The 18,039-nt window shown below is 44.6% G+C and overlaps 1 protein-coding gene across 5 annotated transcripts; it reads left to right on the top strand.

Annotated features, from left to right (window-relative positions):
• Positions 1-21: 21 nt before the first annotated feature.
• On the top strand, positions 22-17,248 carry prc1b (protein regulator of cytokinesis 1b). Of its 5 annotated transcripts, none has more exons than XM_055919485.1 (15): positions 22-204; positions 777-909; positions 1,219-1,341; positions 1,836-2,069; positions 2,540-2,710; positions 3,065-3,214; positions 3,686-3,833; positions 4,082-4,218; positions 13,073-13,168; positions 13,347-13,493; positions 13,760-13,870; positions 14,125-14,238; positions 15,669-15,780; positions 15,993-16,033; positions 16,669-17,248. In XM_055919485.1, the coding sequence occupies exons 1-15, from the start codon at positions 194-196 to the stop codon at positions 16,738-16,740; spliced, it is 1,800 nt and encodes a 599-aa protein (XP_055775460.1). In that variant the 5' UTR covers positions 22-193; the 3' UTR covers positions 16,741-17,248. The 5 variants fall into 5 exon arrangements, with proteins under 5 accessions (XP_055775460.1, XP_055775458.1, XP_055775461.1 ...); XM_055919483.1 differs by having other exon boundaries at positions 15,669-15,857; XM_055919486.1 differs by lacking the exon at positions 14,125-14,238 and having other exon boundaries at positions 15,669-15,857.
• Positions 17,249-18,039: the final 791 nt, after the last annotated feature.

Below are 18,039 nucleotides of genomic sequence, written 5' to 3'. Positions count from 1 at the left end.
CCGCCATGTCTAAACGATGACATAATGGCCGTCCTCAACCAATGAGAAACAAGACCGCAATTTGATGCATATTTTTGAATCGGACAGAAACGGCTTGACTTAACACAGGCAAAGCTGAAGGACAGATCTGAGGGTTTATGAGAAGTTTTGATGAAAGCTACAACACAACTGAATTAATTACTGGGACTTCACGATGAGAAAGAGGCAAGTGAATTGTAACGTTATTTGTAAAAAGTATTGCACTTGGCATGCAGAATTGACATGTCAAGCTAGCTAACTTAACAGCAGCAGTGTTTTGTGACTAACGTTATACCTAGCTACAACTAGTTACCTATCTAGAAATAAAACTGCAAGATTACTGAAGATTGAGTTTGCTAGCTAAATCAACATTTTAGCAAACGGTAGATGTCAATTTGCCAGGAATGACTAACGTTAGGCAAGACAGTCATTCATTCACAGACTCGGCTGCGAGCACGTTAGCTTACGTTACTGTCTGTAATACCACAGATATAACATATTTGATTGTACTATACTGTAACGTTAACAGTTAACGACTGGGCGTGTCTGCAAAGCTGAATGAAGGATGGACTGCTGTGTGTTATCAATTCAGAGACTGATAAATTACAATAGCAGGACGACATTGACACTAACGTTACTGCTGCAGTGCTGCCCCTTGTCGTTGCAACTTGCAGCAGTCCAGCAAAGTCAAGTAACTTTAACTAGTCATGCCAGTCCAAAAATTAAACCTTTTTATATATGTCCCCTTCCCATTCCAGTGAGGTGCTCGCAGCCGAGTCTGTGGCTTGCCTGAATAAAGCTCTCTGCCACCTGAAGGACATCTGGGAAGAGATAGGAATACCAGAAGACCAGAGGCTACAGAGAACCAATGTGGTCAAGAATCACATCAAGGTGAGTCAGAACAAATTGACACTCAAACATAGTGTAATTATTTTCCAAGAAACAACATTATCAAAGCCGTGACACCTGTCTGTGCACCTGCTGTCTGCTCCAGGGCGTCAGTGCAGCTCGACGCCCTGGTGAAGAGCTAGTACAGTAGCTAGCTAACCTACTTTTGAGGGGTGTGTTGCTAAGGCTACATCACACATATGCCCATCTATTTAGTCTGCTAAATGTGAGATTTCTATATGTAGCTAATTCACAAGTATGTATTCCTTCCTATATGTGGACTGACTAGTCATTTCTGCACATCTCTCACAGGGTTTGTTAGACATGATGATAACAGAGGAAGAGTCTCTTAGGACCAGACTGTTGAGCAGCATCGAAGCCTGTCGCAAACAACTGGATACGCTGTGCTTGGAACTGCAGCTACCCCCATTTGAGGTAAGCATCCTAACAGTTTCTAACAAGGTCTGCAAAGTTTTACTAGTATGCAAATGACATAACGCATAGAAATATAATGACTGGTTGACAGGGATTCAAATCAATGTGCCACTCAAATTGCCATGGTCTGATTGGCTTTGTCCTTTCTAGTAATTATATTTCTAGGATAAAGCATGTACGGCTTACTATGATGATTTATGGACTTAAGATGAGTGGATGGAGAGAAAAAAAGGGCTATTATGGAAAAGAAGGGAATGAGGCCATTCCAGACTGCTTAGATAAGTCCATTTGAAATTTGAAGATTTCTTTGGATAAATATTCTGCCTGAGTCTTCCAGGGTTAGGGCCAATTTAAATGGCATTAACCCCAACCCTGGTGCCTTCCCTGGATACAGATCTAGGATCAGTTTCCCCTCCTCAATCCTCACCTTAACCATTAGTGGGGGAAATACAGTGTCTAGGGGCAACTTCACCCAATACCTTTTCTCTCACCAGGAGGAGCGGGGCGTCACCATGCTGCAACAGGAGAAGGAGATCCGGACCCAGGTGGAGGTGTTGGTGAAGGAGCGGACCCAGAGGATGCAGCAGCTCAAGGCCTTGACGGAGCGCGACCAGGACCTGTGTGACACTCTGTGTTCGGACCCCTACGCCCTCGACCCTAACGCCGTGCCCTCCCTGGAGCAGCTGAACAGCTTCCACCAGCACATCGCCAGCCAGACCACAGAGAAGGTGGATAGGGATTTGTAATAAAAGCAGACCCTGGATTCACATACCAGTAGTATTTGTTTAAAAAATATATATATAATGTAGCTGCACTTGATTGTGCTTACCTGGTGCAATGGAACTAATGGAATAGTCACAAAGGAGCAAACCCCATGTGATACATCATGCAGGCTCAATCAAATACTCTTAGGATTTGAAAGGAAACATGTTATTTGAATGATGGTGCATACTTCAACCCTGCTCCTGGAGAGCTGCTGCTTGTTCTGCCATCAGCTCGGCACTTATTTGCTGATTCAACTACTCTCCGTCTTTAATCTAGAGTCATCATTAGTTGAATTGGTTGTAGTAAAGCCAAAAAAGGTTGGCCATTGATTCTGCACCTCACTTAGAGAAAATAATATTGGGGGAAAACACTGATGTAAACTAATATACACATTTGAGGAGATCCCTAACGGCATGTCTCTGTCCGTGGCCAGGAGAGGCGGCACGCTGAGTTTGTGGGCATCAAGAGGCAGATCGTCCTGTGCATGGACGACCTAGACCAGCTGCCAGAGACCAGCTTCGAGAAGGACATCGTCTGCGAAGACCAGGAGGCCTTCTGCCTGTCCAAAGACAACATCGCCTCACTCAAACTCCTCCTCGGCCAAGTGAGAATGGAACTAATCCAATATGTTTCAGATGATAGTTTGAGCGATACTTTGCTATGTCTGTGCAGAATGAACAAAGTTGATCTGCTCACCACCACAATACAGTAGAAAACCAGTCGACCTACACGCATTACATTTCTACATTTCAACAATACTGTATCAGTTCATTATCACTTCACTATAGATCATGTTAATATCTTCATTTGCATTTTGTTGCTAATATCTGTCATTGGCCGTGTTCCAGGTCTTTATTGCAGTCGCACCCCATGTAAAGACAATACAGACGTCCTGGAACGTGCCCATTTCCATAGTGCTCCTTTACTGACCGTCCCGTGTCTATGTTGTTCTGTCTAGCTAGAGGAGAGGAAGGCAGAGAACCAGGCGGTGTGTGAGGCTCACAGGGAGAAGATCCAGGAGCTGTGGGACAGACTGCAGGTGCCCCAGGAGGAGAGGGAGCTCTTCTCAGAGCACATGGTCGCCTCCAAGAAGAAGAACCTGGATGCTGTCAGTGAACACTCTTAGTTTATGTACCAAAAGGCACCCTAATCCCTTTCTAGTGCACTTATTTTGACCAAAGCCCAATGAGCAAATGTTGACCATGCCCCTTACTTGCCTAAATATTCTGAAATAACTGTTTTTATTTATTTTTGAAAGATAAGCTTGAAATGGGCTTGGTCTAATTGACTCAACAACTTAAAACAGATATCTAAGTTTAGCTTTCTTAATGAACCAGAGAGTCAATAGTTGTTTATGGTGGTTTTTAAAATAATTTTATTTTTTTATTTTTAATTATAAATCTAATTGGTCCTGCTTTGTAGTATGTATGCACCTCTGGTTTGTACCCTGGCTAGTCACCATTGTCTCCAGTAGTCTATCTGGCATTCTAAAGCTGTTTCTAAACAAGATCTGTCTATTAATCAAGAAAATGTTAGAATCAAAGAACCAAATTGTTCTCTCTTCTTTTTCACACCTCAGTTAGAGGCAGAGGGCAGGCGACTGATGGAGCTCAAACGACTGAACATGCGAAACGTTACTGAAGCCATCCGCTCAGAGATTGCAGTGCTCTGGGAGAAATGCTTCTTCAGCAGTGATCAGCAACAGGCATTTGTGCCCTATTTTAGCAGTAAGTTGGGTTTCAGGGTTTGGATTACAGGTAAAACACAAGCTTTGGTAGACCCATCAATGAATGAAGACTCACGAGAATTCTTTCTAGTGAACAATGTGTTTTATGATTGTTAACTTATTAATCCCATACCCGGTGCATCACATACCCATGCATTTAGTTTTCCCTTTTCAAAAGGCACATTTTTTTTCAATGTGACTTTACTGATTTTAATAATACATTTAATAATTTGTTTTTCCCTCCTTCAGATGATTTTACAGAGCAGCTGTTGGGGCTGCACGAAGCTGAGATCCTGAGGCTGAAGCAGCACTATGAAGAACACAAGGAGCTGTTTGAGGGGGTTCAACGCTGGGAGGAGAGCTGGAGACTCTTCCTGGAACTAGAGGTTAGCAGTGGAGAAGCACCGTGGAAACATTTGAGTCATTTAGCAGACGCTCTCATCCAGAGCGACTTGCAGTTAGTGCATTCATCTTAAAATAGCTAGGTGAGACAACCACATATCACAGTTGTAGTTCGTACATTTTTGTCAATAAAGACGTTATCAGCAAAGTTGGTGCTAGTAGGAAAAGACAAGTGCAATCCATCTTTTTTTTTAATGGGCTTTAAAGGGATAGTTCACTTTAAGAAAACATTTATTGCTTATTTTTGAATTACCTAGGCTGTTTCATCCAAACAATTTTGATGTTAAATAACATAACATTTTAATTTTGAATTATAAAACAATATTTGTACAAATGACTTGCTAATTTTTTGGGGAGCCTTACTGCTATTAGCCCATACAAATGCATTAAATAACAAATTCACTACATAGAACAACAGCAAGTTCCCCCCAAAATCTAAAGTAGGTTGTTCTGAAGTGTCTAAGAGATATAAGAAAGGTCAGGAAGCAGTTGTTGTTGTTGTTGTTATTATTATTATTATATATTTTTTCTTACGTGTGTATATATATAACTATGAAGTAACATGTGGAATTGTGTAGTAACCAAAATAGTGTTAAACAAAAATATATTTGAGATTCTTCAAAGTAGCCACCCTTTGCCTTGATGACCGCTTTGCACACTCTTGGCATTCTCTCAACCAGTTTCACAAGGAATGCTTTTCCAACAGTCTTGAAGGAGTTCCCAGATATGCTGAGCACATGTTGGCTGCTTTTCCTTCACTCTGCGGTCCAACTCATCCCAAACCATCTCAATTGGGTTGAGGTCAGGTGATTGTGGAGGTCAGGTCATCTGATGCAGCACTCCATCACTCTCCTTGGTCAAATAGCCCTCACAATCTGGAGGTGTGTTGGGCCATTGTCCTGCTGAAAAACAAATGCTGGTCCCACTAAGCGTATACCAGATGGGATGGCGTATCGCTGGAGAATGCTGTGGTAGCCATGATGGTTAGCCTGAAGCTAATTGGCTAGGGCTCCTGTGCTACCACTGAAGCCCACTCCTGGGCTACAAGACCCGGACCCATTTACTGCCGGTACGGAGCACGGAACCCCGCCTATCCTCTACGACTGGAATACCGACATAATCTGCCCGGGGACTCCAACAGGTCTCTCAGGCGTGACGCCCGCTGAAGGCCCATTCTGCTAACCTACTAGGCCTGTTAGCTACCTAGAGCTACCTGGAACCCTACTAATTCCACGACTGGTCTATCGACGTCACCGCACGAAGAGGCAAAAACAGACTTCCCCCCCCATCGCGACGTCCCCCAAAGGCTAACTTGCCTGCCCCGGTCTGCTAACTGCTAGCTTATCTTGCAGCTAGCGCACCCAGGAAGCTAGCACCAGTTAGCAAACACAATTCTACAATTCACAACCTCTCTTTCGCCACCGCTATCCGGCTTGGATTCTCTGTCGACACGACCACGTCTGGTTTGCAGACGTGCCCTCAACCGGTGCCCTCAACCGGCCTCCGTCTGAGCAGACCACCCCCCCGGGCTACTAACTTTAAACGCGTGCTAGCTTAGTGGAGGCCTCACTACTCCATCTACGGCTGCCCCCTGGACACTATGATCACTTGGCTACATAGCTGATGCCTGCTTGACTGTCCATTAATTCACGGTACTCCATTCTGTTTATTTGTGTTTTATCTGTCGGCTCTGTGCCTTAACTCAGGATCTGTGTGTAGTTAATCCGACCCTCTCTGCCCAGTCGTCGCCATTTTTACCTTCTGTTGCTGTGTTAGCTGACTAGCTGCTGTTATTTCACCTGCTGTTTTAGCTAGCTCTCCCAATCATGACCTGCAATCACTTTATGCCTTATTGTATGTCTCTCTCTAATATCAATATGCCTTACATACTGTTGTTCAGGCTAGTTATCATTGTTTTGGTTTGCAATGGACCCCGTAGTTCCACTCTCCGTACCTCTGATACCTCCTTTGTCCCACCCCCCACACATGCGGTGACCTCACCCATTGAGACCAGCATGTCCAGAGATACAACCTCTCTTATCATCACCCAGTGCCTGGGCTTGCCTCCGCTGTACTCGTGCCCCACCATACCCTGGTCTGCACATTATGCCCAGAATCTATTCTACCACGCCCATAAATCTGCTCCTTTTATTCCTTGTCCCCAACGCTCTAGGCGACCAGTTTTGATAGCCTTTAGCCGCACCCTCATCATACTACTCCTCTGTTCCTCGGGTGATGTGGAGGTAAACCCAGGCCCTGCATGTCCCCAGTCACCCTCATTTGTTGACTTCTGTGATCGAAAAAGCCTTGGCCTCATGCATGTCAACATCAGAAGCCTCCTCCCCAAGTTTGCCTTACTCACCGCTTTAGCACACTCTGCCAACCCTGATGTCCTTGCCGTGTCTGAATCCTGGCTTAGGAAGGCCACCAAAAACTCTGAGATTTCCATACCCAACTATAACACTTTCCGTCAAGATAGAACTGCCAAAGGGGGAGGAGTTGCAATCTACTGCAGAGATAGCCTGCAAAGTTCTGTCATACTTTCCAAGTCTATGCCCAAACAGTTCGAACTTCTAATTTTAAAAATTAATCTCTCCAGAAATAAGTCTCTCACTGTTGCCGCCTGCTACCGACCCCCCTGAGCTCCCAGCTGTGCCCTGGACACCATCTGTGAATTGATCGCTCCCCATTTAGCTTCAGAGTTTGTTCTGTTAGCTGACCTAAACTGGGATATGCTTAACACCCCGGCAGTCCTACAATCTAAGCTTGATGCCCTCAATCTCACACAAATCATCAAGGAACCCACCAGGTACAACCCTAAATCCGTAAACATGGGCACCCTAATAGACATTATCCTGACCAACTTGCCCTCCAAATAGACCTCTGCTGTCTTCAATCAAGATCTCAGCGATCACTGCCTCATTGCCTGTATCCGCCACGGGTCCACGGTCAAACGACCACCCCTCATCACTGTCAAACGCTCCCTGAAACACTTCTGCGAGCAGGCCTTTCTAATCGACCTGGCCCGGGTACCCTGGAAGGATATTGACCTCATCCCGTCAGTTGAGGATGCCTGGTCATTCTTTAAAAGTTACTTCCTCACCATATTAGACAAGCATGCTCCGTTCAAAAAATGCAGAACCAAGAACAGATATAGCCCTTGGTTCACTCCAGACCTGACTGCCCTCGACCAGCACAAAAACATCCTGTGGCGAACTGCAATAGCATCGAAGAGCCCCCGTGATATGCAACTGTTCAGGGAAGTCAGGAACCAATACACGCAGTCAGTCAGGAAAGCAAAGGCCAGCTTTTTCAAGCAGAAATTTGCATCCTGTAGCTCTAACTCCAAAAAGTTCTGGGATACTGTAAAGTCCATGGAGAACAAGAGCACCTCCTCCCAGCTGCCCACTGCACTGAGGCTAGATAACACGGTCACCACTGATAAGTCCGTGATAATCGAAAACTTCAACAAACATTTCTCAATGGCTGGCCATGCCTTCCACCTGGCGACTCCAACCTTGGCCAACAGCCCCGCCCCCCCCGCTGCTACTCGCCCAAGCCTCCCCAGCTTCTCCTTTACCCTTATCCAGATAGCAGATGTTCTGAAAGAGCTGGAAAACCTGGACCCATACAAATCAGCTGGGCTTGACAATATGGGCCCCCTATTTCTGAAACTGTCCGCTGCCATTGTCGCACACCCTATTACCAGCCTGTTCAACCTCTCCTTCGTATCATCTGAGATCCCCAAGGATTGGAAAGCTGCCGCTGTCATCCCCCTCTTCAAAGGGGGAGACACCCTGGACCCAAACTGTTACAGACCTATATCCATCCTGCCCTGCCTAGCTAAGGTCTTCGAAAGCCAAGTCAACAAACAGATCACTGACCATCTCGAATCCCACCGTACCTTCTCCGCTGTGCAATCCGGTTTCCGAGCCGGTCACGGGTGCACCTCAGCCACGCTCAAGGTACTAAACGATATCATAACCGCCATCGATAAAAGACATTACTGTGCAGCCGTCTTCATCGACCTGGCCAAGGCTTTCGACTCTGTCAATCACCATATTCTTATCGGCAGACTCAATAGCCTCGGTTTTTCTAATGACTGCCTTGCCTGGTTCACCAACTACTTTGCAGACAGAGTTCAGCGTGTCAAATTGGAGGGTATGTTGTCCGGTCCTCTGGCAGTCTCTATGGGGGTACCACAGGGTTCAATTCTCGGGCCGACTCTTTTCTCTGTATACATCAATGATGTTGCTCTTGCTGCGGGCGATTCCCTGATCCACCTCTACGCAGACGACACCATTCTGTATACTTCCGGCCCTTCCCTGGACACTGTGCTATCTAACCTCCAAACGAGTTTCAATGCCATACAACACTCCTTCCGTGGCCTCCAACTGCTCTTAAACGCTAGTAAAACCAAATGCATGCTTTTCAACCGTTCGCTGCCTGCACCCGCACGCCCGACTAGCATCACCACCCTGGACGGTTCCGACCTAGAATATGTGGACATCTATAAGTACCTAGGTGTCTGGCTAGACTGCAAACTCTCCTTCCAGACTCATATCAAACATCTCCAATCCAAAATCAAATCTAGAGTCGGCTTTCTATTCCGGAACAAAGCCTCCTTCACTCACGCCGCCAAACTTACCCTAGTAAAACTGACTATCCTACCGATCCTCGACTTCGGCGATGTCATCTACAAAATAGCTTCCAATACTCTACTCAGCAAACTGGATGCAGTTTATCACAGTGCCATCCGTTTTGTTACTAAAGCACCTTATACAACCCACCACTGCGACCTGTATGCCCTAGTCGGCTGGCCCTCACTACATGTTCGTCGTCAGACCCACTGGCTCCAGGTCATCTACAAGGCTATGCTAGGCAAAGTGCCGCATTATCTCAGTTCACTGGTCACGATGGCTACACCCACCCGTAGCACGCGCTCCAGCAGGTGTATCTCACTGATCATCCCTAAAGCCAAAACCTCATTTGGACGCCTTTCCTTCCAGTTCTCTGCTGCCTGCGACTGGAACGAATTGCAAAAATCTCTTAAGTTGGAGACTTTTATCTCCCTCAACAACTTTAAAAATCTGCTATCCGAGCAGCTAACCGATCGCTGCAGCTGTACATAGTCCATCTGTAAACTACCCACCCAATTTACCTACCTCACCCCCATACTGCTTTTATTTATTTACTTTTCTGCTCTTTTGCACACCAGTATCTCTTCTTGCACATGATCATCTGATGATTTATCACTCCAGTGTTAATCTGCTAAATTGTAATTATTCGATTTATTGCCTACCTCATGCCTTTTGCACACATTGTATATAGATTCTCTTTTTTCTACCATGTTATTGACTTGTCTATTGTTTACTCCATGTGTAACTCTGTGTTGTTGTCTGTTCACACTGCTATGCTTTATCTTGGCCAGGTCGCAGTTGCAAATGAGAACTTGTTCTCAACTTTGGGGCGGCAGCGTAGCCTAGTGGTTAGAGCGTTGGACTAGTAACCGGAAGGTTGCAAGTTCAAATCCCCGAGCTGACAAGGTACAAATCTGTCGTTCTGCCCCTGAACAGGCAGTTAACCCACTGTTCCTAGGCCGTCATTGAAAATAAGAATTTGTTCTTAACTGACTTGCCTAGTTAAATAAAGGTAAAAAAAAAAAAAAACTAGCCTACCTGGTGAAATAAATAAAAAATGGTTAAGTGTTCCTTGAATTCGAAATAAATTACTGACAACGTCACCAGCAAAGCACCATCACACCACCACCTCCATGCTTCACGGTGGGAACCACACATTCGGAGATCATCCGTTCACCTACTCTGTGTCTCACAAAGACACGGCGGTTGGAACCAAAAATCTTAAATTTGGACTCATCAGACCAAAAGACAGATCTCCAGATTTCCACCGGTCTCATGTCCATTACTCATGTTTCTTGGCCCAAGCAAGTCTCTTCTTCTTATTGGTGTCCTTGAGTAGTGGTTTCTTTGCAGCAATTTGACCATGAAGGCCTGATTCACGCAGTCTCCTGTGAACAGTTGATGTTGAGATGTGTCTGTTACTTGAACTCTGTGAAGCATTTATTTGGGCTGCAATCTGAGGTGCAGTTAACTCTAATGAACTTAACTCTGGGTCTTCCTTTCCTGTGGAAGTCCTCATTAGAGCCAGTTTCATCATAGCGCTTGATGGTTGTTGCGACAGCACTTGAAGAAACTTTAAAAGTTCTTGAAATTTTCCGCATTGACTGACCTTCATGTCTTAAAGTAATGATGGACTGTAGTTTCAGTTTGCTTGTGTATACCACCCCTACCATGTCACAACACAACTGATTGGCTCAAATTCATGAACTTTTAACAAGACACACCTGTTAATTGAAATGCATTCCAGGTGACTACCTCATGAAGCTGGTTGAGAGAATGCCAAGAGTGTGCAAAGCTGTCATCAAGGCAAAGAGTGGCTACTTTGAAGAATCTCAAATATAAAATACATTTAACACTTTTTTTTTTTACTACATAATTCCATATGTGTTATTTCATCAATCAATCAATCAATTTTATTTTATATAGCCCTTCGTACATCAGATAATATCTCGAAGTGCTGTACAGAAACCCAGCCTAAAACCCCAAACAGCTAGAATGCAGGTGTAGAAGCACGGTGGCTAGGAAAAACTCCCTAGAAAGGCCAAAACCTAGGAAGAAACCTAGAGAGGAACCAGGCTATGAGGGGTGGCCAGTCCTCTTCTGGCTGTGCCGGGTGGAGATTATAACAGAACTATGCCAAGATGTTCAAAAATGTTCATAAGTGACAAGCATGGTCAAATAATAATCATGAATAATTTTCAGTTGGCTTTTCATAGCTGATCATTAAGAGTTGAAAAACAACAGGTCTGGGACAGGTGGCGGTTCCATAACCGCAGGCAGAACAGCTGAAACTGGAATAGCAGCAAGGCCAGGCGGACTGGGGACAGCAAGGAGTCACCACGGGCGGCAGTCCCGATGCATGGTCCTAGGGCCCAGGTCCTCCGAGAGAAAGAAAGAGAGAAGGAGAAAATTAGAGAGAGCCAAGATTTTCAAAATGTTCATAAATGACAAGCATGGTCAAATAATAATCAGGAATAAATCTCAGTTGGCTTTTCATAGCCGATCATTAAGAGTTGAAAACAGCAGGTCTGGGACAGGTAGGGGTTCCATAACCGCAGGCAGAAGAGTTGAAACTGGAATAGCAGCAAGGCCAGGCGGACTGGGGGCAGCAAGGAGTCACCACGGCCGGTAGTCCCGACGTATGGTCCTAGGGCTCAGGTCCTCCGAGAGAAAGAGAGAAGGAGAAAATTAGAGAGAGCCAAGATTTTCAAAATGTTCATAAATGACAAGCATGGTCAAATAATAATCAGGAATAAATCTCAGTTGGCTTTTCATAGCCGATCATTAAGAGTTGAAAACAGCAGGTCTGGGACAGGTAGGGGTTTCGTAACCGCAGGCAGAAACAGTTGAAACTGGAATAACAGCAAGGCCGGGCGGACTGGGGACAGCAAGGTGTCAGCATGCCCGGTAGTCCTGACGTATGGTCCTAGGGCTCAGGTTCTCAGAGAGAAAGAGAGAACGAGAGAATTAGAGAGAGCATACTTAAATTCACACAGGACACTGGATAAGACAGGAGAAGTATTCCAGGTATAACCAACTGACCCTAGCCCCCCGACACATAAACTACTGCAGCATAAATACTGGAGGCTGAGACAGGAGCGGTCAGGAGACACTGTGGCCCCATCCGAAGAAACCCCCGGACAGGGCCAAACAGGAAGGATATAACCCCACCCACTCTGCCAAAGCACAGCCCCCACACCACTAGAGGGATATCCTCAACCACCAACTTACAATCCTGAGACAAGGCCGAGTATAGCCCACAAAGGTCTCCATCACAGCACAACCAAGGGGGGGCGCCAACCCAGACAGGAAGTTCACGTCAGTAACTCAACCCACTCAAGTGACGCACCCCTCCTAGGGACGGCATGAAAGAGCACCAGCAAGCCAGTGACTCAGCCCCAGTAACAGGGTTAGAGGCAGAGAATCCCAGTGGAGAGAGGGGAACCGGCCCTGGAGAGACAGCAAGGGCGGTTCGTTGCTCCAGAGCCTTTCCGTTCACCTTCACACTCCTGGGCCAGACTACACTCATCGTTTTGATAGCTTCACTATTATTCTACAATGTAGAAAATAGTAAAAAAATAAAATAAAGAAAAGAATGAGTAGGTGTGTCCAAACTTTTGACTAGTACTCTACTTTCATTAAAAAACTGTCAACCGGTACCGAGGGACATTCAGCCGAGTCTTGTGAGGCCTGTGGGTGTCCTAGAACAAAACAACCAACGTATTTGTTTTGGAGAATCTCACCTTTATACAGGGGTATTAGTGTGTAGCCCAAACTGTTCGGACGGTATAGACAGAAGTTGGCAGATCGTCTGTACCAACTTCAGACGAGTCCCAAGACGCTTGTGGGGGTCGAGGAGCAAAATGTTTCCAAAGAGAGGTCATGATAGTTTGTAGGCAAAACCGTTTGGACACTACAGACTATTTTGTGCAAAGACCAATTTTCAGTATGTCTCATGGTCTGACAAACACCGCTCTGTCACCTTTCACCCCAAATGCGGAAGTGTTACATAGGCGGATGCAGTGGATTGAGACACATCCAATGCAACAAAAAAAACATCTCTAGCTTAAATTGACCAACAAAAAAATGCTTTTTGTGTGTCTGGATTTTTGTATAATGCTAATTTAGATTTCCAGGGAGGCGCAGACATCAACCTTAGGGGGTTTTAACCCTTGGCATTACCTTTTTATCCCCACAGAAAAAAGCCACAGACCCCTCCAGGTTCACCAACAGAGGAGGGAATCTGCTCAAAGAGGAGAAACAGAAAGCCGAGCTCCACAAAAGCCTGCCCAAGGTAAATCCTTTTGAAAAAGACAGGAGTCTTCCCTTGTTAGGGGGTAGCTACTGTACATACAAACATGACAAGGCTTTGAGTTTTTTTTACCAGCTGTACATAATGCTATGCTATATAAACACATACTATACTGTAAAACACTTGGCTATATCCCGATATTGTTGTTTTATTTGTCCAGCTTGAGAAGAAGCTGAAGGCTCAGATTGATGTGTGGGAGCAGGAGCAGGCCAGGGAGTTCCTGGTGAATGGACAGAAGTTCCTGCAGTTTGTAGAGGAGCAGTGGGAGCTGCACCGCATCGAGAAAGAGAATGAGAAACTGGAGAGGGTAAAGACATGGCCACTCATTTGAGGGCAGAATCCTAACTTGAGAGATACAGTATTGGTCCTCTTTCCTGGACCCAGATCAAACCTAGTCCTGGACTAAGAAGCATGACCAAAGAAGTGTTTTTCAGTCCAGGATTAGGTTTCATTTGGATCTGGGAAACTGGACCTATCATCATTTGTTACACACTTGTCTCAAGTTAGGGTTAGGTCTGTGTAGCTAAAAGCTTACTTTGTTACAATACTTTGATCTATATTTTATTGTAACAGCAATTGAAAAAGAGCAAGCAGATTGAAGTGGATATGCTGTATGGGACAGCTGTCCGGACGCCTACCAAAAGGAGATTCCTTGGCACAACTACCCCCAGCAAAGCACGAAAGGTACCACTCCAGTAACTTTGCTGCTGCTCTTTCTAGCCTTCATACTCATGGAACAATTGCGTGGCCCAATCTTAGCCTGGGTATCCAGTCTGTTTCTGGACTGCCTAGATTTTTATGTCAAAGGTGGCTAAAGCAGAAACAAGACTGGACACCCAGGCTAACACAATCACTGGCTTGTGTTTTATATAGTTCCGCATTAATAACATGAGCTTTTGGCATCACTAACTAACTCTCTGTTTGTGTGTTCTCTCCAGTTCAATGGCACCACCTCCAGCCTCTCTAGTGCCAACTCTAACAGCACCATGCGCTCAGCCTATGGCGGAACTGTCTGTCACTCACCCTCCCGCCCCCCTCTGTCAGTCAACAAGGTCAATGCAGCATGTTTGCACAACAACTAACTACACTGAAAAAAATATATATAAATACAATCATTTCAAAGATTTTACAGAGTTACAGTTCATATAAGGAAATCAGTCAATTTAAATAAATAAATTAGGCAGTAGTCTATGGATTTCACATGACTGGCAATATAGATATGCATCTGTTGGTCACAAACACCCTAGAAAAACAGTCAGTATCAGGTGTGACCACCATTTGCCTCATGCAATGCAACACATTTCTTTCGCATAGAGTTGATCAGGCTGTTGATTGTGGAATGTTGTCCCACTCCTCTTCAATGGCTGTGTGAAGTTGCTGGATATTGATGGGAACAGGAACACGCTGATGTACATGTCGATCCAGAACATCCCAATCATGTTCAATGGGTGACATGTCTGGTAAGTATGCAGTCCATGGAAGAACTGGGACATTTTCAGCTTTCAGGAATTGTGTACCGATTCTTGCAACATTATCAAGCTGAATGGCACGACAATCGTCACGACAATCGTCACAGTATCTCTCCATTCAAATTGCCATCGATAAAATGCAATTGTCTTCGTTGTCTGTAGCTTATGCCTGCAATTACCATAATCCCACCTCCACCATGGTGCACTGATCACAACATTGGCATCAGCAATCCGCTCGCCCACACGATGCCATACACACACACCCACACGATGCCATACACACACACTGCCTGCCATCTGCCCGGTACAGTTGAAACCGGGATTCATCCGTGAAGAGCACTTCTCCAACGTGCCAGTGGTCATAGAAGGTGAGCATTTGTCCAATGAAGTCAATTTCGATGCCGAACTGCAGTCCAGTCAAGACCCTGGTGAAGAAGCTGGATGTGGAGGTCCTGGGCTGGCGTGGTTACACGTGGTCTGCTTAGGCCGGTTGGACGTACTGCCATATTCTCTAAAACGACGTTGGAGGCAGCTTATGGTAGAGAAATTAACATTAAATTCTCTGGCAACAGCTCTGGTGGACATTCCTGCAGTCAGCGTGCCAATTGCACACTCCCTCAACATGAGACATCTATTGCATTGTGTTGTGTGACAATTTTTTGAGAGAAATAAGCTTTTTGTGCATATGGACAATTTCTGGGATCTTTTTATTTCAGCTCATGAAACATGGGACCAACACTTTACATGTTGCATTTATATTTTTGTTCAGTATACTTAGACGCTATTGAATTACTTCTCAATTTAGACCAGTCATTTGGTATGGGTAACATGCTAATTTTTGGCCAAACCCTGACATTCACTCAAAGCAAACTATCTGTTGCGTTTTCTGTTCCCAAGCTTGGAATACAAACTGATGCTCTGTTTCACCATTGTTGAAGTGATGGGGAAATGGAATGCAATCCAGGCTTCTTTTTCTTCTCATCCATCTTTTCTCTGTGTTTTCCCCCATCCAGGTCCCATCGGTACGGACCCCGGGTCGCAGTAAGCCCCCTCTTGCGGGACTGCAGGAGCGCAACAAGGAGAACATGGGCCAGGTGACTGGACTTGGAGTCCCTCTTCAGAGCGGTGGGTTAAAAACCCTGGCTAGTCCTCAGCGTAACTTCAGCATTAACTCTGTCGCCAGCACTTATTCCGAGTTTGCGGTAATTTGTGTTTTTTCTGTGTCTTATTTTCCACATTTTACTGATTCTATGCAGCAACACACGGTCTAGCCATGAGGGGGGGGGGGGGGTTGAGTGGAGAATTGTGGCTAATTGATAAATGTATTCTGTTTTTAGACGGGCTTAATCAACACAGTAATCGAATCGGTTCAATCAAGGTTTGTTTGAATGTGTGAATTGCCCAAACTAAAACCATACACATCAAATAATTCTTCCTGTATCCAAATATATGCATGTCATTAACCACTAAGATACATTCTTTAAAACGCTTCATCCCTGATATATGTTCCCAGGTAACAGTAGTGTACCCTCTCTTGTTAGTGTGTCCTTCTAAACCCTCTGAGGGCTCTCAGGCTGGGCTGTGTGTCGCTATTTACTGATGTAACCTTTTTACAACCACACTCCTAATACCCTTCAGTCTTCAGTCTTTCTCTGGCTGTCACTGTGGTTGTTTCTGCCTTTTTAAATCAAAATGTATTTGGGAAATGTGCAATTACCAGAATTGCATATTTTTTAGATTTGTGTTTATTTACTGTGAAGTGAAAACTGAGGTAGTGTCCAATGCTATTTGTCGCTACTCAATTTGTTACCACGGCACCTTGGTCATGTTCATTAGGATATGCTGTAGCAAAATATTTTGCATGAAAATTTGCATTTTCTAATTTAGATCATACCTCCCCATTATACTCTGTTTTGTAAATATTTTTTTATATTTTGTGCCAACTGAACACTAGCCTGTTGATGTTGGGTGGGAAGGGAATATCTTTGCTTATCTCTGTACCTCTGTCCACAGCGAGACCTCTCCAAGGCCACTAACACCAAGAGCAAGCCAGACATACTGAACTCCACCATTGCTCACCTTTGACCCCCTGACACCAGACAATGACGGTTGGTTGAATGACGTCCTGTGTTTGTGTCCCATCAAGTCCTCACCAGCTGTCATTTTAAAGTGGATCACTGTTCTTTTTTTTTTTTTGTCTGCGTTTCTATGTAAATTTAAGGTAATACTATATATGTGTGTATACATAAATATAAATATTTATGTACATAAATATGTTGTGTAAACTATGTAAGTGTTCGAAATAAAAAATCTTAAAGGTCATGTTATGAAATGTATCATATTGTAACAAACACTTTTTTTTAAGCTCTAAAATGGCACGGATGACTGTTCCTTGTATGTAAGATGGAGCAGACAGTATTGCCTGCAATCTCGTGTTCCAGATGGTTTTGGTGAAAGAGGCTTGGGGTAGCCAGTGTTCTTTCTTTCCTTTAAGCCAGGCTTTCACTGTTTTATTATACTCAAAGCATACTGATCATGAATATTTTGCACATGTTTTCTCTTGTATATTAAATCATTTATTTTACACTCATGAGTTATGCGCCGTCATCACTTTTTTCCCCACAACTGTTGATTTTCTATGTATGTACAGTACCAGTCAAACGTTTGGACACGCCTACTCATTCAAGGGTTTTTCTTTATTTTTTACATTGTATAATAATAGTGAAGACATCAACTATGAAATAACACATGGAATCATGTAGTAACCAAAAAATTGTTAAACAAATCAAAATATATTTTAGATGATTCAAAGTAGCCACCCTTTGCCTTGATGACAGATTTGCACACTTTTGGCATTCTCTCATCCAGCTTCACCTGGAATGCTTTTCCAACAGTCTTGAAGGAGTTGCCACATGCTGAGCACTTGTTTGCTGCTTTTCCTTCACCCTGCGGTCCAACTCATCCCAAACATTTCAATTGGGTTGAGGTTGGGTGATTGGAAGCCTGGTCATCTGGGTTTGGCCGAAGTAGGCCGTCATTGAAAATAAGAATTTGTTCTTAACTGACTTGCCTAGTTAAATACAAAAAAATAAGAAATCTGATGCAGCACTCCATCACTGTCCTTGTTCAAATAGCCCTTACACAGCCTGGAGGTGTGTTGGATCATTGTCCTGTTGAAAAACAAATGATAGTCCCACTAAGCGCAAACCAGATGGGATGGCGTATTGCTGCAGAATGCTGTGGTAGCCATGCTGGTTAAGTGGGCCTTGAGTTCTAAATAAATCACTGACAGTGTCACCAGCAAAGCACCATCACACCACCTCCATGCTTCACTGCGGGAACCACACATGCAGAGATCATCCGTTCACCTACAGCTACTCGGTT

Source organism: Salvelinus fontinalis, chromosome 4 (genome assembly GCF_029448725.1).
Source record: "Salvelinus fontinalis isolate EN_2023a chromosome 4, ASM2944872v1, whole genome shotgun sequence".
Lineage (NCBI taxonomy): Eukaryota > Metazoa > Chordata > Actinopteri > Salmoniformes > Salmonidae > Salvelinus > Salvelinus fontinalis.
The sequence above is the reverse complement of the archived record's forward strand: the minus strand, read 5'-3'. Positions and strand labels throughout refer to the sequence as shown.